Source organism: Alosa alosa, chromosome 3, assembly GCF_017589495.1.
Source record: "Alosa alosa isolate M-15738 ecotype Scorff River chromosome 3, AALO_Geno_1.1, whole genome shotgun sequence".
Lineage (NCBI taxonomy): Eukaryota > Metazoa > Chordata > Actinopteri > Clupeiformes > Clupeidae > Alosa > Alosa alosa.
Window position 1 is genome coordinate 21,188,501 of NC_063191.1, and position 21,908 is coordinate 21,210,408.

The 21,908-nt window shown below is 42.1% G+C and overlaps 2 protein-coding genes across 4 annotated transcripts; both read left to right on the top strand.

Annotated features, from left to right (window-relative positions):
- The first annotated feature begins 2,161 nt into the window (after nt 1-2,161).
- Nucleotides 2,162-4,246, top strand: LOC125292497 (neurogenic differentiation factor 2). The gene is made up of 2 exons (XM_048239830.1): nt 2,162-2,873; nt 3,598-4,246. Exons 1-2 carry the CDS (start codon nt 2,294-2,296, stop codon nt 3,633-3,635), a joined length of 618 nt encoding a protein of 205 aa, XP_048095787.1. The 5' UTR covers nt 2,162-2,293; the 3' UTR covers nt 3,636-4,246.
- A 9,806-nt stretch (nt 4,247-14,052) lies between these two features.
- twist2 (twist-related protein 2) lies at nt 14,053-17,521 on the top strand. 3 transcript variants are annotated; one of them, XM_048239400.1, is made up of 2 exons: nt 14,053-14,771; nt 16,911-17,521. In XM_048239400.1, the coding sequence occupies exon 1, from the start codon at nt 14,253-14,255 to the stop codon at nt 14,739-14,741; it is 489 nt and encodes a 162-aa protein (XP_048095357.1). In that variant the 5' UTR covers nt 14,053-14,252; the 3' UTR covers nt 14,742-14,771; nt 16,911-17,521. The 3 variants fall into 3 exon arrangements, with proteins under 3 accessions (XP_048095357.1, XP_048095355.1, XP_048095358.1); XM_048239398.1 differs by having other exon boundaries at nt 14,053-14,712; XM_048239401.1 differs by having other exon boundaries at nt 14,053-14,658.
- Nucleotides 17,522-21,908: the final 4,387 nt, after the last annotated feature.

Here is a 21,908-nt window from a genome sequence, read left to right on the forward strand (position 1 = left end):
GAGGCTGTGTTTGACAGCAGTGTCTTGTGTTTGAACGGACGCGTCAGCTGCGCGTGACCGAGGGGTGCCTGCTCAGCATACGGATCTGACAGCACTCTCCAGACGCTATTCAGAGCAGGAACAGAAAGTCTTTCCAGCCTCCCATTTCCATCAAAGAATAATAACTATATCGAGAAACAACAGGCATGATGATGATGATGGTATTCAAGCATATAGGCCTAGGCCATATTGTGATGCTAGCAGCAACAACCCCCTACATTTGTTATGCAAAATACAGACTAGTTAGGAACAAGCAAAATGCATAAAAGAGTAAAAGGTCTTTGCCTAGAATCATTAAGGAGCAAAATCTTCAAACATATGAATTAAGTAGGCACATATATTGATGTGTAGGACTGGCTGCCTGAGGGCGTGGGGGGTCTGTGGACTGCTTTCACTGATGTATTTAGAGCCCATAATTACTCAACATTTCCGCGTCGCGCCTTGTATTCACTCCACCGAATAGCCTATACCTTGGTCCTACCTCGTGCAAATATGCATGCCGGTCTTAATAGAAAACAATCATTAATCAATCTTTCCGCTTTACATTTCTGTTAGAGCTTGTGGTAACAAGACTCCGCCGGCCGAGGGGGTTATAAAAACATTAGACCAGTCTGGTCATTAATTGCACGTTATTATTGTCATTTGATATCTGAGAAAGTCTGTTGTAGGCTACCTTTTTCTACATAATTAGGGGAGAGGCCACATATAGGCCACTCTTTGAAAACATTTCAGACATTTTTTAGATGCCCTGTAGAGAATAACTGGATAACCACTGGATTGCCATTTAAAAGGGTGTCATTTTATACATTGGGTTTAGAATAATCAAATATCAACCTTTTGATAAACTCATTTGAACAACAACAAAAACATATACATTGTGTTCCAAGAAACAGAACGGATAAGCAATGCCATTTCAACTTATTCGATGTCAACAAGACACGACAATGTAGCCTTCATGGGACAATTTCAAGTATCTTACTTAGTTATAAATCAGCAGTGTTGGCAAGTAACTGAATACATGTATTCGGGATTACGTATTCAGAATACAAAATATGAGTAACTGTATTTAGTTACAGATATATTTTCAATAAGTGGTATTCAGAATACAGTTACTTTGGCCATTTTAAGGGGTTACTTTTAGAATCATTCTCATATGAATTTCTGCGCTTTTTGAACTGCAGTTCTTATATTTCTGTGAGATGATCTTGTGCATTAACAAAATGTAGGCCTATATTGTTTCAGTTTATCCTATAAAGTTAAGTTGTGTGTTTTTTGCTGACATCGCCTGTGGGTCTTACAAACTGAAATAGCAGCTTGATTCACACTTGATAAAATGTAAAACAGCGCTTATGTAATCCAAGTATTTAGAATACGGTACTTAGATGGAGTAATGTAACGGAATATGTTACAAATTACATTTTAGGCCATGTATTCTGTATTCTGTAACTGATTACATTTTAAAAGTATTCTTCCCAACACTGTAAATCAGAAACTAAAGGTACTGCATGGCTACGGGTTATGTTATGCGTATCATTAGTTAGAGATGTGCTTCTGTAAGCATGTAGCAAGAACTTTTATTTCTGTTCATCAAACGTGGGGGCAAAACTAACTTTACATACTGACAATTCAGTGATATTGATGCAGTTATTTTTAGTTTTGAACACTTTTGAGTCATTACTAATAATGTATTAAATTGTTTTGTTTTTTATTTAGGATAACCTAATAGACTCCTCATCTAGGCTACTCGATGCCTGACTGGCAACGTGCCCTGGCTTAAGACTGGGTATACAACCATTCAGAGAACAAATGCCAAACAGGACGTTTTGCTTTGTAAATATTAACACACTCGTAGAGCGGTAAGCTATGGGAATCGACTTAAACGAACTTCATAATAGGAAACGTGTGTTTTTTCCTCTGTCCTTAATTTGGAGATCAACTTAGTCCATTGTGTCTAAGCTCCTTTTTTAAATGGCAATGAGTGATCCATTAGGAGGGGGCACGTGTCCTAATGAGGTCCTTTTCAGTCTTTTCAATGGGCACACGCACCCAGCAGCGCGAAAGGCCTTGCGACTATTTAATCCCCCATGTCGTGTCCCCAACGCAACTGTCCTGGCCGACGGCTTTCAGGTAGCCTATAAAATCGGCTGGTACTGACAAAAACCTCAGTTTACGTGACAGAGAACCAAGTGATGAGATAGGACTGTCACGGCAACCTGAAAATAACTGTTTCGTCTAACTCACGGCCTGCTTTGACATGGAGGATATGCTTTTTGACTTCGACCAAGATGCCGCCGCAGACTTCGCCTTTTGGGGACAGATGGACCCGAATTTCCAGTTTCAGTCTCAGCTGGACAGTTTGCTCTTCGACTGTGGCACAGTAGTAGGACAGTTGTCGCCGTGGTCCTCTTTTGGATGTCAGTCTGTATTTCCCGATGCTCAGCTGACCTTTACCGATCTAGACTCTCAGTCCCCACAACCGGAGGCCGGTGCTGAAGTGGACAGCTCCTTACTGGACGAGCCTCAGGAGATCAACACGCACAGACAGCGACGTCTGGCATCACATCACCCATACAAGGTGCAGAGACACGCGGCCAACATCCGGGAGAGGAAGAGGATGCTAAGCATAAATTCCGCTTTCGAGGAGCTACGGTGTCACGTTCCCACCTTTCCTTACGAGAAGCGCCTGTCGAAGATCGACACCCTCAGACTCGCCATCGCTTACATCGCCCTTCTGCGGGAGATATTGATATCGGGCTGTGACCCTAAATCATACGTGGATGAATGTATGAAAAACGGCTACAAGAACCAGACCAATGCTATCTGGAATACTAGTGGTGAGTTAATAATTTAAATATCTGACACATACGGGTGAAATTAATTTTGCTTTGTATCATTTATATTGATATAAACTGTAAGCAGATATAGAACAAATATAACAACAACAGCAGCAGCAGCAGCAACAACAACACATAATAATAATAATGATAATAATAATAATAATAATAATAATAATACATGAATAACTCTCTTTTACAAAACAATGTACATATTTTGTTTACATATAATTAGTAACAATAGGTAAAAAATGATCTTCCCTTATAATTACATTCACATGATTAAGAAGCAGTGCTTAAATGATGCAGTGTCTTTGGAAGGAAACATGAAGAATATGCAAGTACTTAAAACAATCCTGCTATCTCGTTAATTGTGAATAGTATTTGTTTCACCCAAACACTCATCTTTAAGGTGTAGAATGGCATTAAATAGTCTCTCAGTTATTTTGTTTGTTGTGTGCTTTATTCCCAGCTGTCTGGCCCTTTGCTCTTGTGCTCTAAGGTCTCTTTCTTCCTGCTACACAAGTATTCTTACTGCACCTCAATGGGTGCTGTGTACTTTTAGTTAACCAATTCCCTGGGTGCCCCCTCTCAGCCGAGCAGAGCTTTAATGGGTGAATGTGTCCCTTTTGTCAGGTCTTGGAGGCCCGAGACTTGTTAAATGATCATTAAAATGTAGCTAAAGCCCCATGTTTGCCCTGCTTTTGTCTCCCTCTTACTCCAGATCTGACAGCGCGCCTCTCCTGGATAAAGTGGGATTAAAGTTGGCCTCTGGATGGACCAGAAAACCAAGCTGCACATGAGAGGACGAAAGGGAGGGGAGGGGGGTGTTGTTTATGTGAATGCCCATCCACACTCCCTCCTGTCCACCCTGCTTTTTCTACCTCAACTCTCCGCCCCCCCAGTGCACACACAAACACACATGGACACACACTCACACACACACACACACACAAAACCACTCTCCCTTAATGACAGTATCACGTCTTGGCTGACTGACATCTGCAGACTTCTCAGCGTGTCTGACTCCAGTGCCGTGCACCGGCTGCTTTTTATATTCTAATTTTGCTTGTCACGCGGAGTCCCGGAGTGCCCCCAGTGCTTTGCCCTGCCACTTGTGCCATGTGCTGTTTGGGGTAAATAGGGGCCCATCTGAAGCCGTACGAGGGCATAGAGATGCCACTTGTGTACCCCAGAAGGAGAGTGGAGGAGAATGATGAGGCCTTGAGACCCATGATGAGCTTTTGATGTGTTTGTGCGTGTGCAGGACTGAAGAGCATGGCTTTACCCATGTACAAGTGTGCTCATTTCCATTTGAATATTTTGTTCATCTGCACCACTTGATGTGTAAAATATCAAATGTGTTATGATGTTGTTGCAAATTGTGATATGTGATAATTGTATTTATTTATTTATCTATTTATCTATTTATCAATCAATCAATGTATTGTTTATAGTGCAGTATCACCATGCAACATAGTCTTAATACACTTTACACAAACAAATGTTTTTGTGTTTTACATTTATATATTAAAGCATTGTCCTTTGTGTCACTTCAGATATTTCCAGGTTTTGAAATAATGGATTTGTTGTAACAGTTCTGCAGATCATTTTCATGAGCGCACAGTGGTTTTGGGGTGATGTGAGGTCACTCCGACTTGCTCTCTCCCCGTGTGTGTGTGTGTCTGTGTGTTTGTGTGTGCGTGCTGGCCCATTAAGCAGGTTGGTGACATTGAATTCACAGCTGTCCCATCCTGCGTACAAGCCACAGGCAGCATTTGTTTTAGCCATTTCCCCATAAGATTAAGAGCCTCACCCAGAGGGATCTTTCAGTCCGTTAACTCCGGTTACACTGTCGGCCTCAGCAGCAGTGCAGAGGGATGGATGGCTGGATGCTTGGATGGATAGGATGACACTTGGGCAAAGAGATGAGCCTCAACTGTCATTAATTGCAAATCCCCTGCATTCTATCACAGATACTTGAGAGGTTTATGAAAGAGCGATAGGGGTACTGTACCTCTGGGTAGCTGAGCAATAGCCTCGTTGAGCCTCAGGGCTGAGGCAGTCAGGTGAAGTGTTTGTTCCCTCGCCTCCCCCCTGCACCTGCGATCTCACAGCTGTTTACAGTCCTCGGAGGAGATGATTAACCAACAGCGCAGAGGTATGGGAAGTTCATTTAGGTCTGATGGAGCAATTTCAGCCTCTCTCTCCACGAAGGGAAAAAAAAAGTCACTGACCGTCTAGCCTGCCCTTGTCTACCTCGTCTAAGTACTTCATTATTCCCCCGTCACATTAGGTAAGCATTATGAGAGGTGGTCCTTGTACTGTAGAGGTCTGTATTCTGGTTCACCTGTGTTGGATGTCTCCCTGCAGGTTTCAGAAGTCCCTTTACTGTGTGGCCTGACATGGCCCTCCTGCTGCACCACCTGCGTCTGAGTCTGACTGCCCCCTGAGCGCCGCCACCAGCCTCTAGAGGCACCCTAGAGACGGCCCCTGCTCTGTGGAGATTGGTGCTGACTGCATTTACTCCCTTTTGGCTGACACCTCCATCCAGGGTGATGTTCTTACCAGGACCCTTTGCTCCATCCCCAGGGGTCGGCAACAGGTGTGTGACAGCTCAATCAGGCCCGCCACTGATCACCATAGCACAAGTCCCACTGTCCTATTGCTAAACCAGAGGCTCCAATTACTCCGTGCGGCCCCGGCCTTTCTCTTATTACATGTAGTGCGGCCCTGGAGAGACCCTGTGTGTCGGTGTATTGCACCACCACAGCAATTTACAGCTTTGGCTGCGCACACGCATGCGGGGCCGCTGCCCGTCCCGGGGAATACTCTGTAACCAGACGCTCCTTAAACACAGCGCAGTTGGTTTAGCAGAAGTGCGCTGGGCCCTGCTATGGGGGACAACAGAGGGATCATAACAAAAAGTGAAATTGAATTGTGTTCATCTGGCGATTACTTTTTTTCATGCTTCCTGTGTTTATGCCCTTTTGTTGCTATGCTCTGTTCATGACTGAAACCAGCTCTGGGGAGATAGGGACGGCCTGCCAGGATGGCAGTTACCACAATAATGTAGATAATGATCTAATGATTTTATTTGTGGTGACCACTGCCTCCCCCTAGTGGAAACTGTTGACTGATACTTAATTAACTGTAACACAGCCACAAGATAATGAGACTCAACAATCTCACGGCCTCTTGCTGTGGTTTAGGTGATGTCATGTCTCTTGAATTCCTCAGATGAGCTCTATTTGTATTTTCTAAAACCTTGAGATGAAGCAACTAAAAGCACTCCCCAGAAGGTGTGAGAAATGACCACTTCAAGTCAGTATTCTGCTATTATATTAAATGTTACTTACCAGTACCAAGCAGATAAATAAGTAAGCAGATAAATATAAGTACAATAAACTCAACTTGAAACTCAAATGAAAGGTCATAGATATCCTGAGACCAGATTTGACGCAAGGAAGACAAGAAAAACATGATTTTTCTATGTAAATCTCTAGGCATACAATACATTTTCATCCACAAGAGCAATGTCTGTATTACTAAGTTACTAAGAAGCACAATGTAATGTACAGACGCAATCCTGATAGGTAATATATTTGCCTCTGAATGACTGGATCTAATAACACAGTTTCAGCTTCTTTTCTCCTGTGCCTTTTGCTTTCTTCCACAGCCAATACCCAAGGCTCACAATACCAATGTAATTCGCATCTTATTATCTCATAAACTAATTTTTGATAGAAGTAACAATGGATTGTGCATCTTTAGTGACCAAGAGTGTAGAAATGGTAAGCTAGCACTGTTTTGTTCATCTGCACCTGTATATCTGCATATCATACTAGCAACAGAATATGCATGCTAGTTGACAGTGGGCAGTTTTTCTAGAGCATTGAAGCTAGTGCATTGAAGTCTGCCTGATGTGCAGTTACCTTCTGTGGTTTGACCAAGGCCCAGTGGGTCTGCTTGTCTGTCTCTCTGTCTGTCTGTCTGTCTGTCTGTCTGTCTCAGGGTACAGCTGAGTGAGGTGCACCAGGATGACTGAACAGCAAGACATTAACATGAGCAGAGAGACAGGGTAACGCCTCCTGAGGCCTTCCCAATTGCAGGCCTGTTTCACAATGCTGAGGTGTTAAAAGAGCTGACAGTTTGATGAATGTGTTTGTAACACCGCTCTGAAAACTTTCACTTTCTGCTTTGGAACTGGTCACACTGAGTGTTTTGCCATAACATGCAAATCTGGACCACCAGTCTCTCTTTCTCTAGACAGTAAAAAACTCAGGAAGCTTTAGAAGAGGATAATTCTCTGACTCCATTCTTTCTGCTGTTTGCTGTGGCTTCATAATCACTTTTTGCATGGATCCCAGTGCCATGTCATATCTGCGCATATTGATAATTATTTATTGTCAATTACTTATTAAATACTAATAACAATCCTGTATAAAGCGCTGATACTGGTGAGTAATACTGCCCAGTCTCTGCTCTGGTGTATCATGTTGGTGGTGGTGATGATAGATAGATAGATAGATAGATAGATAGATAGATAGATAGATAGATAGATAGATAGATAGATACTTTATTGATCCATCTATCTATCTATCTATCTATCTATCTATCTATCTATCTATCATCACACACACCACCAACATGATACACCAGAGCAGAGACTGGGCAGTATTACTCACCAGTATCAGCGTGTGTGTGTGTGTGTGTGTGTGTGTGTGTGTGTGTGTGTGTGTGTGTGTGTGTGTGTGTGTGTGTGTGTGTACTGCATGTGTGTGTTTGTGTGTGTGTGTGTGTGTGTGTGTGTATGTGTGTGTGTCTGTGTGTGTGTCTGCGTGTGTATGTGGTGTATGTGTGTCTGCGTGTGTATGTGCTTGGAACAGAGCAAACACTCCTGTGCTGGTGATGTCATCAAGCGGCCCCCTGTTTATTTGTGCTGTGGGCTTGTTTACTGATCGAACATCTGAGCGTTGGTGATCAGCTGAGTGATGAGAGGATGCTGGCCTGACATCAGTTGCCAGGTGTGTTTATTGTGTTTCCTCACGAAAGCCACAGGCCTGTGACCAGTATAAATATCATTAAGACATAACTTCCTCTCAAACAAAGACCCCAGTGCTTTATTTACATCCAGCAAAATTACCCTTGACCTCGTTTAACTGACAGACTTGTTACACATTTTTTTAAACTAAATTGAGCTTTTTTATAAACTCTGTTTAGACCTTTTAAAAATAAAAACAAATTTAAAGAAATGTTTCTTTATTACTTAGACTGTTCCCTTTAAATGTTTTTTTATTCTTTATTCTTCTTCCAAAAATGTACACTTAGAAGGAACCATTTGTTTCATGCAAATACATGAATTTGACAACAGTAAAAATAGCAAAAAAGGCTACACATTAATGTTACATAACAAACCATGTTATTGTCTTGCTATTTTTTGTCATGTTTACTACAATTGCACTTTTAATTGTGTGCAATCAACATTTAGGAGGCTGTTGGTATTTCATAACAGTTAACAGGGAACATTTGGCTTTTCAAGACTTTCCACAGGTATAAACCAGTCATGCTGGGGTTCTTAAGTGACTGTAAAACACATTTTAAATGCATCTCCTGGTTTTCTCATCACTATAATGTCTCACAAGGTCTTCATTCACAGACTGTGGTAATGGGGCACATTAGCATAAGGAAACTATGCTGTTGTCTTCCCAATACCTTTCAAACCTGTTGACATTCCTTACCCACAGGGAGTCCCATTTGAAACATTCTCAGACAAGCACTGGGAATTTTCAGCAATTTTCTACTTCAGTTAAAATCACACTTTTCCTGATACCCACAGTCCCAAACTCGCAAGGTCAAAGTGAAAGACAACAAGCAGGGAATTGTGGGTTGTCTGGGCATTTTAAGCCACTGGGGCTGAAAATCTGATAAGATACCATTTTTGTGGGCACATTCCATGTTTTTTTTTTTTTTTGTCAGCTAATGCAACACAAACAATGTAGACTACACTTTATGCTAGACTTGCAGTACTAATTCTGACCTTGAGGAATTTGGTACCACTTTTAGTTTCTGCAAGCACATCACAATATCAGTTTTATATTCCAATTAAGATGCAACAAATGTAGATTCACTGTATTTTGACATCACATATAAAATGGACAAAAACAAAGTATAGAAACTATCAAACAAAAAGCAAAATGATGGCTTATAGCGACCTAAATAAAGCCCGCTGACACCAGTGTTAACTCCTCGGATTAAGGTAGCTCTGGCAGTTTGTTGTTAATGTCCCTGTTGTGTTTACATCCATGATGACCCCCTGTTTACCACTGTGGATAGCCAATCAGCAGTGCAAACATGTTCTGTTTGAGCAGGCCCATCCACCTCCAGCCACCTGGTCCGCGGGCTACTGTGAACCTGGGGCTGTGGTGTGACTAACCTTGGCACCAGGGTCACAAGTGCACCTCTCATCCCACTTGGAAGTTTGCGGATCGGAAAGAGTCTGACCTCCAGCAGCAGAAGGGGGCGGTGAATTCACATGCTTTCACATGGTTCTTTAAATGACTGTATCTTTAAATAAGAATTCCTAAAGGCAGTCATACTGGCTATACTGTAGATGTCCAATTGTCAAGAGCAAGGTAGTTATGGAAATTGTTGATGCATGTAATTACAGTAATTAGATTTCATTTCTGTAGAAACTGGCTCTGTAACTGTTTTCTGTAACTGTCAAATCTGAAAAGGATTGAAGGGTTGAAGGGTTGAAGTGTAAAGTTCACTAGGATAGGAGTTGACTTTCTACACACTAAGTAAGAACAGAATCCCAATCAGTCTCTATGCAGCGCCTGCCATTCATAGCAAACTAAGTATGATGAATGTGTCCTCACAATGGAGGATATTACAGAGTTCCTCAAGGCTTTATTCTAAGCAGCAAACAATATTGTAATGTATGGCTCAGCAAGACCTCATATTCGTGTCCGTTCTTTTCCACAATGCACATTTTGGAAAACAAGCTGCTTGAACACTCCGTTTAGTTGTGGCTCCTTTCATGGGATACTGTTTGTGTACAACATTAAACACCACACTCTTGGCCAATCAGAGTGCATCTCCTCTGTAGGCGATGTAATGGAGGCGTTCTGGTCCATTTGCTTCTCCTCAGCTGAAATCAAAGTGAGCAGCCCAACCCTGGGGCCCCCTAGCACCCTGGACCGAGCCTTACAAGCCCGCAGATCCTATTCTGACAGGAGACAGAGCACGTAAAATCTGCATCATATTAAACAAACCTAAATGCTTCAAGCTGTTACACACTCCCTAATGAAACATTTATGAAGGGCCCCTAATACGATTTCTGAAACACCTTGTCATCAGGATTACAAGAAAACGGAGACCTGCAAATATATGAATGGAGAGTCTTTTTCTGAGTGAAAGTAATGGACGTCTCTGGCAGCGTGGTTATCATGTAATGATATACATGGCAAAAGGCACATAAGTGAGACATTTGAGCTGATAGTTTTAAGAATTCCAATTCAATGAAAATAACAGTAGAGAACTTCTGAAATAACCATTATTTTGTGCTGATCACTCAAATATTGTGATTGTAATTAGTATGACATGAATGGAAATCACACTTTTGTCAAGTTAATTTTAAAAAGCTTTGAGGGTGTGTTCCAGTTTTTAAAAAAAGACCATACACACATTTTATGGAGTTGCTGTGGAGTAAAAACTGTCACTTAGTACTTCAAATTATTATTTTAGATTTGCCCTGGAAAATGTTGGATGAAATATCAAGGATGGCTGTCCTTTTCAATTTTGTTCAAAATGAGAACAGCAAGTACAGTGAAAACCACTGAACTAAAAGATGGGCATTATACATATTACTTGACTGAAAGTTGAAGAAATTTCTTGTTTCAGTGAAAATTATCCTCCTCCCCATCCCCCTACACAGCCTACAATCAGGAAGGTGCAAATGAAAGAGGTTTATTTACAAACAAATGTGTTTGTTGGAACATGTTTGCACTACTGGTTCACCAGGGCATGTCACATTCACACTAGTTCCAAAGTGCTTGCTCATGCTCAGACACTTGTAAAGAACACAGGGGGCAAAACAACATCCCAGCAAAACAGCACACAATTTACTAAACGTGGGCCATCGACATGACAACAACATCAGATAATAAAAACAAGATATGCAGGTGTAGTACATTCAAAAGACTATATATGAGATCATAACGGGAATGTGATTACATTGCTAACACAAACAAAACAGGGGCATGTCTCTGTCGATCAGGGGAGAGGAGCTTCATCAGAAGGCACAGGGAGAGAGAGACCGTGTGTGTGTGTGTGTGTGTGTGTGTGTGTGTGTCTGTGTGTCTGTGTGCACGTGCACGTGTGTGACGGTGTACTCACACATTGGGCTCATCAGTTCCATTAGATTCGCTTGCCAGAATCATTTGGCGAGAGCCTTGTAATGGTTTAAGGGTGAACTCAGAGGTAACCCATCGTGGCATGCATCTGGATTGTAAAATTCCACTCATTGCAGTGCAAGTCCAACAAATCATCTTTATCATAACTTTTCACAACACTTTCATAGCCACTGTCATCTCCAGTATGAAGTGGAGCCAAATAGCAGTGAGTACATTTCAAAACTGGAGGGGAAATAATGATTCAATAATCCAGCGCTTAAAGTTTTTTCCGGGTGTACTTTTTTATTTTTTCTCTCTCTTTCTTCCCTTCCCTCCCTCTTTCTTTCTGTCTTTTTTGTCTTTTCTTTCTTTCTTTCTTTCTTTCTTTCTTCTCATTCACTCTATTTATTGTACAGTCTAAAATCAGTTGAACGGATGTCTGCCAACTGAAGTGACAGGCCCCTGCAGAAAGGATTTCAGCTTATTAAAGAGTTCCAGCCCATGTGTTGCTGATTTGGAGGTGTCAGAGAGATATAAACGCGTCATCCTGCCTGAGTGAAATATAGCGCCTTGCATCTTTGATCTGAGGTGGGTCATCTCCAAAGCCCACTCGTCAGCATGCACACAAGGCCAGACCTGCTCCTGCCACGGCCCTACACTCACAGCAATGTGCAGGGCATTATACCTGCTGTCACAAGCTCATGTTCCAGAGGACTGCATCTCCGGGCCATATGCTCTCTGTCTGAGGCTAAGGGCTAATATCGGAGGACACATCCGGAAGAGAAGTCCATACCTGCTAACATGTGAGGGCCCTTGCCCACTGCGTCTCTCTGTTTGGAAAACAGAGCAAAGATAATAGTTCTTACCTGCTTGCCTTTCTCGTTGTTGGCTTGGAGTATTTTCTCTCACGCACTGTTTGATGTGAAGGTATGCTCACCTTACAACAGGGATATAAATTAGGGACAATGCAATAACTGAACAAAGAGAGGTTGTGCAATAATATAACTTGTATGTTTGTAGAATACCTTGTCCAAGTAGAATTGTGCTTGATCTTTGGAATCAGATTGCATCAATTTGGGGGGTGGCAAGCCAAATGGAGGAAAGGTCAATATATCTAGTTGGAAAAAAAATATCTCCTTGAGGCTTACTCTGCGAAGCCCTCAAAGAAAACACGCCTACCTCAAGAGCAGGTCAGGGGCCAAGGGCTCTAATCAGAACAACCTCCGAAGCACCTCCATGTACGTGAGTCCTCAGCACGGGCTATCTGCCACAGGCACCTATTACATGTTGGCAGAGTACATATCCTAAAAAAGGCTATATCATTTATCATACCAGGCCTCACTAATCTGACCAGAATTCAACCCCCAAATTATTTGAGTCCCTGATTAATTTTTTTTGAAGGCTGGATGCTGGCAAAAGAAATCTGACCGATGTTATTATTGTCTCAGACAAAGAGACAGTCCAGGCCTGGTGCTCGAAAGGCTATATGGACCCTTTCATCAATAAAAACAACAACAATGCTTGAACGTTCTATTTGGGCCCCAATCTACTTACTCTGCATTAAGATAACATATGGAATGTTAAAACGGAAGCCTTGTGGGGCCAACTATGATGCTGATAATGGAACTCTCTTGAAAGGGTCCATATGCAGAAGTCCTTCTGAAGGTTTGCCAAAATCTCTTAACAGACAGCCTCTTTCATGTGTTGAGGTTCTTGTGTAACCTGTTTCTGACAAAACAATATGAAAAAGACCTAGTGCTGAACAACAATCAGATGGACATCCTTCTCATGAAACTCAAAAATGTAAATGAATGTAACAGCTGCTATGAACTTGAAATAACACAGATACATTTTTTTATATTTACTATATTTTTTTGGCATGATGAAGTATGCAAGCCTACATTTCATCAAACGTGCATATGCTACTTTTTTAAGAAATAAAGAATAATTTTAAATTGATTAGAAGTAAAGGAATAATAATAGAGAAAAACAGAAATAAAGTAATCCCAATTGAAAACGGAGTCTCTGCTGACACTGAAAATAGAAAGGTTTGGCAGCGGATAATGGCGAACGATAATAAGAGCCACGTGCACGAAGCAATGTGTAGAAAACATGACATCACACATCAAGGGGTAGTACTCTGACAAAATGCATGGAATCCCCCACCGGAGGCATCTGTAGAAACACTAGAACCTTTAGGTTAGTTTAAGACTTTTCCTCTTTGACTTCCTCATTTTAAAAAAAGGAAAATAAAGCGAAATCAAGAAACGATATTCCATGTCTTCTGCTCAATGACTTATAAAGCTTATTGAATATGTTTCACCAGCTTTTGACAATATATACAGACTACAGACTTCAACACATGTAAATGTTGTCATTCGATATTAGCCTGTATATACTTTTTACAGTAGGCCTATTGAGATAATTACAAATTATTTCAATAGTAATTTTAATTCTAATTTTACACAGCAACGAATAGACTACTTTTGGGCAGTAAAAGCTCAGTTAATTCCATAATGTGAATTTAATGACATTTGCTTTCGTAAAATTAGTTTTTTAATCAGTAGTGTTTGTTATTACAATGTCAGCATTTGTGGTTAAATATTTCTTTAAAAAGTGCATTGTTATTGGCATCATTCGGAGATGTACTGTAATTTAAAACTCACTAGTCCCTCCTGTTTATTGGACAGCCAATCAGAGTTCGATGCAGCCTCCCCCTCCATCCAGACCACTATTTAGCATCTGAAACTGGGGTAAAGTTTCCAAAAAAATCTAGGAAAAAACTTCCTGCGAAGGGGAAACTGTGCCAAGCGACAGTTTGAGAATTTAATATCCTAGTCAAAACACCTAAGTGGAAGAGGAGAGACCAAACACAACTTGAAATTTGTCTGTCTAGCTGCAACAACGGATATATTTCCTCACCACGGATTCTAAAGTGGAGAGCGTTTTTTCTGCCCTATCCTTGCATTTCTTTAAAAAAGAGATGGAAGAGAGTTCAAGTTCTCCAGTCTCCCCTGTGGATAGCATAGTGACCAGTGAGGAGGAGTTGGACAGACAACAGAAAAGGTTTGGAAGGAAGAGGAGACACAGTAAAAAGTCGAGCGAGGACAGCAGTCCTCCGTCCTCCGTGAAACGGGGCAAAAAACCGAGCCCGAGCAGTACGCAGTCCTACGAGGAGTTGCAGAACCAGCGGGTGCTGGCCAACGTCAGGGAGAGGCAAAGGACTCAGTCGCTAAACGAAGCTTTTGCATCGTTACGAAAAATCATACCAACTCTGCCGTCGGATAAACTCAGCAAGATACAGACATTGAAGCTGGCATCCCGATACATTGATTTCCTCTACCAGGTGCTGCAGAGCGATGAGATGGACAGCAAGATGTCGAGTTGCAGTTACGTTGCGCACGAGAGACTCAGTTATGCTTTCTCGGTGTGGAGGATGGAGGGTGCGTGGTCAATGTCTGCGTCCCATTAGCTACAAAGACGCCCTGATTATGCCAAAGGGGTATGTTGTGTAAAATGTGTCAGTCTTAGTGAAATCTGTATTATATTTGCAGAACTGACAACACAACAATTAGCCTAGTTAGCTGCAGAGAGTTGGGAAGCCAACTTGTGTTGGCGTACTGAAAGTTATAACTGCTCTATTACACGCAATTACAAATTGCGGACTAAGACCTTTTTGATGTGAACTGATTTTGCCTGTAAGAGATGATATGATTAAGACATTTTCAGACTAAATGAGAAAATTGAGAATCTAGGCGCAATCAACGGATATCGTTTATCTTTAGTATAACACGTATTGGAAAGATATTGGATGCACACCAGGCCTACATCCTTTCCAAAACGCACAGGACGCAGTGAATCGATAAAGAGCAGGTTAAAGGTTATTGCTTCAGTGCTGCTATTCCACACCTTTCGGGTTTTGGCGTGAAAGTGAAGAAATATAAGTGTGGCAGCTAGAATTATGTAAGAGTGAGCATTAGTTTTGTTCCTCTTTTTTTAAAAGCCTCTTAAATAGTCATTTTATCAGCCAGTTTCTACAGAAAACACATCTTTGGTTAAGCTATCTGTGCTGTGAGACCACTGCCATCCTCAGCTGAGGAGAATCAAAAGAGCATGGGAGAGGACACAGGCCTAACAGAAGCGCCAGCCATGAACTGGTCCCTCATGGATAATTTAGCTTCACAATGGAACGTTTTCCTGTGCATGGACCGCAGTCATGGCTACTCTTGAGTGTGGGCATAAAGTTCAAACCAGCGTTAGATCGGGGGCATGAGTTACAGGGTTCCTGACTCGTAACTATAATTTCTGTTGTGATTAGGATATTTCCATATTCTTTACGATTACATAATGCTAAAATATCTAAAAAAAGATTGCAGATTGTTTGACAGGCCTTTGGAGCCTACATTCAGCCCCGATTTTAGCACTGCCATGTGAAAAAGTAATTTAACGCACATGCACTGTTTCGGATTATTTGACAATATTTTCTTATTTAGTATATATATATATATATACATACAAGTTTCTTAATTCTTAAGGCTGCTTAACTCTCATTTACTACATTCAATAGTGTAGTCTCACATGGTGAAAAAATAATTCTACTTAATGTATTACAATGTCAGCCCTATAGTGACAAAGGGTCAAGGTGTTCCATCTCATGTAAAGGTCGCAGAATATCTCATAGAGGATGTCAAGAGGTCTACACAGTGGGCTACTTGTTTTTGTAGGCCTACATATCATATTTTTCCGACCAACAGAATGATAGACATAAAAGGGACAAATGCAAAAAATAGAATTATAGTTGATAATTTCAAGGGCGCAAAGTAGGTTTTACACATGTTCATTGGTGTTTTATTGGTGTAGGCTATACGCATTTTATTGGTGGAGAATAACGGTCTGTCTGCAGGCCGCAGGTTGCACATACAAATTACACGAATAGTTCGTTGTATTTGTTTATACCACACATTATAGACCAAATATTACACAAATGATATACTACCAAAAAAGACAGGGATTAAAATAACAGGTATGGCAATAACATTTACCACATTGCGATGGCAAATAGGAGTCAGTGATTATATTAGCAAAATATTTTAACCTGTTTTTAAGACTCCGAGCTAAAGGCAAAGGCTTTGTATGTAAAGGATTTTGTTCAGTCGTATGTGCGTTTGCGTGGCCTTCTTTAGTAGGAATGTATGCTTATTATTATTCGAAGAGGTCTTGTAATTTCATACTTTTGCGAATGTGCATATTTGACTACAGATCATAGGTCTTATGCCACTACATGGTTAGGAAAAACTTCGTTTCCTAAAAAGCAAACTTCAGTTATTTTTTAGTGATGTAACTGCCATGAATAGTCAGCGTGTTTACACTTAAATTCTTTTCCGCTGTTGCCATGTGGTACCACTTAAGGTCATGTAATTGTTTCATTAATTGCTTCCTATACCTATTGGTCTATATTCACATGTATGCACACATAAATAAACAAACATAGTGATACATGGCTTGTTCTGTTAATATGTAGGTTTATTTTTATTTTGATTGGGATTAACCAGACCTAGTAGGCTACAGTAGGCCTATGTGTCATTCTATGCAAAGATTGTTATTTAAAAATATTTTCTTTTCTTTTTTTGTCTCTTCGTAGACTGTTTAGGCCTTCTTCCACTAAGTATGAAGACACCAAGGGAATAATTGAAGAACCTTCGAACCTCAAAGACATTCTATGAGACGTAATGTGATACACAACTGCGGGCTCTGGATGAACACTTCAGGCATCATGCATCTGATAAGAAGACAGATAAATGGCCAAGAGTGATAACTGACACCTACATTGCGGTACCCAGAGTTCAGTGGCGTCTCCTCTGTCGACTAACACATTTATTATCTTTTAACAAGTTATTAAATGTTGGTATGTTGACTGACAGGAAGCCATTCTGTATCTTTAAGAATACTATATTTCATGTGTTTTATCTTTAAATAGAGGTATATATATATAAATGTTTCGATACAAAATATTGTACATAGGCTACCTGTGATTATCGTCTGCTTTAAAGGGGACCAATGCAATTTAGAATCATTCTCTCTTGAGGTACGCTGCATGGATTTTCCTATGGTATTGTAGACAGCATTCTCAAAAACCGTCCATTGTATATTTGTGCTTATTTATTAAAACTCATATTTTTTTGAACAACATAGTCGAACTCATTGCTTTAAATAGAGCACCTTTTTAGGTAACAGGTTTACTCATGTCGTCAAATCACGTGGTTCTCCATTGCTGTACAGTCTCGACCATCAATATGGAGGGCTCAAAAAACCTTGAATAAACTCACTTCAATAATAATACCCCATTTTTATATCGCTTTAAATTTTGCATGTTGTTTGCTTGATTGCCATATATGTTTTGCAAGTCACACATCTATGGAGTAGACTCTGAGGGTCAGGGATTTTCAGATGAAGCCCGAATTGAGGTGTTTGACCTGGGCGTGAAGAGAAAGTGCAGAGAGACTTTTTGTTTGTTTGTTTAGCACTCCCTTGTTGTGGAAAGAAAGCACCAGCTATGGCTTTTATAAAAATGCACAGGATCATTAGCAGAGAAGAAATGCAAGCCAGTTTTAAACCAAGGCGTATAAAAGGCTTGTCCGCCTTAATAACGAGTAATCACTTAAATGGCGATAGCTGGAGGGAAATTCTTTAACGAGCAAAGGAGCTCGAACAACCGCAGATAACGACAGCAGCTATTTTCTAAGCTTTAAATACCGGACCCCCACCAGACCTCTTAATTTTTCCTTTCTATCTAAACCACACTCGCAAAGCATACAATTGTTTACATCTATTTTCCCAGACTTCATGAGACCCAAATCCCTGAAAAGAATAAAGACCCTGTGTCCACTCTGGATAGATGGGAGTGCTTACATTTCTTCATAATACATTCAACAAAATGTAACCATACTTCAAAGGTTTAATTTCTACTTATCGGTACACAAGTAGCCTACTAATATGTAGCTTAAAGTCGGCACATTGGGCATCATTGGTTGTCGGCCTATGTCGACTTTATCTGCAAAGCTTTGAAAAACTGCTTAACTTTTCAGGATCAAATTTATTATTTTGGCATTAAGGGTTATTCAATCATTGGTAGTGCTTCAACAAACACTTATAAAAGAAAACAATCTCAGACTAGGCTACGTGAGGTTTGCTCTCGAGGTCCCAAAGTGCACATGCTATGTCTTTTGGCAATATGGCAGCATGTTCGAGAGGAAACACCTGCAATTTGGACGTACAGGTCTCATAATATCTTCCTGTGGCGGCCGACTTGCAGGTTGAGAGGCCAAGAGTAACCAGAGAGGGAGGTTGCGGTGAAGGCCCTAACATAAGGACCACACCTCTCACGTTTTGTGCACCTGCCCCATCACTCGCTTGAAAATACAAATAAATACCTAATAATTGGCATTGTGCAATAAAATGTGTTGTACTGTTTTCTTTTCATCTGAGTTTATAACTGTGATTCATGGTTTTATTAATTTTTTATGTATCCTGCGCCAGTTCATGATTTATATTTCTCATGATTAGCGTGCTTTATTATGCCGCGCGTTAAATTGCGCAAATGCAGTTGCACAGAGAGCAAATCATTTTGCCTTGAGGTAGCCTAAATTAATCGAAATGCCATCCGACTCTAGGTCTGCCCTCTGTAATTAAAACTAATGTGCATGCTTTAACAAAACTATTAACATTTATTTGCATTGCATTATATATTTTTTATTGTTATATTTATTTTTATTAATGAGCGGAGCTTTCAACTACTATTAACTGAGAAATTCCCTTTTAGATAAAACATTTAAATCTAATAATGGTACCCTATGACGACTGTAACAAGTTGCGGAGGATCATACAATGCTTTCTCATGGTGCGGGAATCTGGGCGCGAAAGCCCTCCTGTGCCTCCCCACCGGCAGCGTGTTTGATAATGGCTCATTATTCCAGCGATCACAGCCCCCTGCTCTACCCATGAGCCAAATCAGCTCTCTTGAGCGCCTCGGGCCACAGTTACAGCGCGCAGCAAACCCCAGATGTTTCCCGTAAAATCAGACGGAAAAAGCAACAAAATTTTAATTTGCAGTAAAATGGATAAAGTAAAGGTTTACGCTTCGTGCGCCTCAAATAGGATTTCATGTTCAGCTCTCTCACTCTAATGCTTAGGTTACGGTATGTGCGTGTGTGTGTGTGTGTGTGTGTGGTAGGTGCAGTTTTGTCCAGTGTATATGAGCAGCATTAATAGACCTCACCATGCCAGTGTCATGCTGTCTGTCATGCAGAACATTATGTATCTGATTGTCCTGTATAAGATGTTGATTCACACACACACACACACACACACACACACACACACACACACACACACACACACACACACACACACACAGTGCCACACAAAGTGGTTTTATGCCTGCTTGTTGTGTTAAAGAGTTGAAAAGTTTCTTGTTACGTTCATGCTGATAGCATTATGGTTTCAGTGAAGACAAAACATTCATGTTCTCAGCACAAGTTAATCAGATTAATGACATATCCCTATTATTTAGAATGCACTTCATGCTGAATTAAAAGTTCAGCTGAGGTGAGTAATCCTTTCCTACTGTTAGCTGTCATGACACAAAGACTTGCTTTAATCATCCCCCACTCGTCCCTGTCCCGTCAGCTGTCTTTGTGTTTAAGGGAGACATGATCAGTGTGGCTAATAACACTGACGAAATGATTACATCTCCACACTTTTTTTTCTGAAGTTCTTCACTGTTCTAACCAGGTGCTGAATATTCCCCCTGCTCTGGTCCTGTGTTTACCAATGCTGTCCAAAAATCATTTTGAGTCGTGTCCAGTACACCACATGGAATTCCAGCGATGCTACTCTAAACATGGGCTGGCCCACAGTTCCAGGCTCCAGGCTGCCTGGATGAGCGTGAATGGCACGGGGCTGGGGGTTGTGAGTGGATCGGGTGGGTGGGGGGAGTTCTGAGGCAAGCTGAATGTCTCGACTGAATCAAGATCTCTAATACTTTGATCCTGCACAAAGCCACGGCTCATCATGGACGGAGAGTCGCTCCCCGACTCGGCCTGGAGTGGTGCATAGCACGCCACGCCACGCCACAGCACAGAGGGGCAGAGCAGGGCCACGTGCGCTCGAGGCCAGTGGTCTGGCGACCCCGTAGGAAAGCTTTCGAGCACGCCAGAGCCCCGGAGCCATTGGGAGACGTGGCAGCAGGACACACGAGTGAACCATGGCATGCGATGCCAGAACCGCGTTTCGTTCCTGCAGACTCCACATAAGAACCAAACACGACGTGACCCCCACCTCCCCCACTCCCCCCTACCTCCACTCCATGAGCCCCTGACATCGGCGTCTCCGGTCTCATGTGCGGAGGGATGACAGGTGGATGTACATGGATGATGTATGGATATATATGGCCAGTGCTCTGCACCGCATAGGCTTCCTCACCGCCTGCATTCATCTGCCATGAGGGCTTCGCCTACAAGTGCAATTATGTGTGAATTCCTGAGCAGTCGAGGGGCCGCTGGATTGCTGTTGGAAACGAGCTGCTTGGGAGAAATCCCCTAATCCTCCTGTTTCATGGCGTGTTGAGCAGGTGAATGATGAGGTAGGAGGACATGACGCTGGAGGAGGGCCTACACTGACAGGAGATGCTGTCTGAGGCGCTGCAGTGTGGCCTGCTCCCGTGGCACAAGGCTGCTCCGCTCAGCTCAGCGGGCGTGGGAAATTGCTCTGCATCGCCACCAGCTTGTTCTCATTCCTGGACAGTGTACAAAAGACAATTAAGCCTAAGTCAGTCACACACACACACACACACACACACACACACACACACACACACACACACACACACACACACACACACACAGACAGACACACACACACACACACACACACACACACACACAGACACACAGACACACAGACACACACACACACACACACACTCTGCTCATCCCCCATATCCTCTTGTGCCACCAGCAGATTTCCACTGTTCTCAGAGGGGGGAATCAAACTGGACAGGGAAATGGGTTTAGAACATTTAAGAACACTAAAGTGGTGGTAAGGATGGCTGTTAAAGGCTGCAAAGGAATGCATATGTTGGCCAGGCAGAGTGAAGTGGCTTTCCAAGGCCGAAGCCCCGGGGATGGTGTGTTTGGCCTCGGAAGAGGGATCTTTTGGTAATAATTCTATCTCTCCTCCACCTGAGATCTTTTTATCCCGATCTGCTTTCTCTCTCTCTCTCTCTCTCTCTCTCTCTCTCTCTCTCTCTCTCTCTCTCTCTCTCTCTCTTTATCTATCTCTCCTTGGGGCTTTGCGGACACCTGACTGACGGCACGCAGCCAGTCGGGCCACACCCCACGCTAAGCTAAGTGCACTTAAAGAGCGTCGAGGACTCATAAAATACATGATTGTGTCAGCACACGGAGGGGAAATTGCTTTCCCACCACCCTAATATAGTACATTCCAGGCCCAGGCCAGCCTCAGAGCCTGCTGCACCAGCACAGCGGCCGACGGGACAGGACGAGACAGTGGAGCCAGGGTGGAGTACACACACACACACACACACGCATGCACGCATGCACGCACGCACGCACGCACGCAC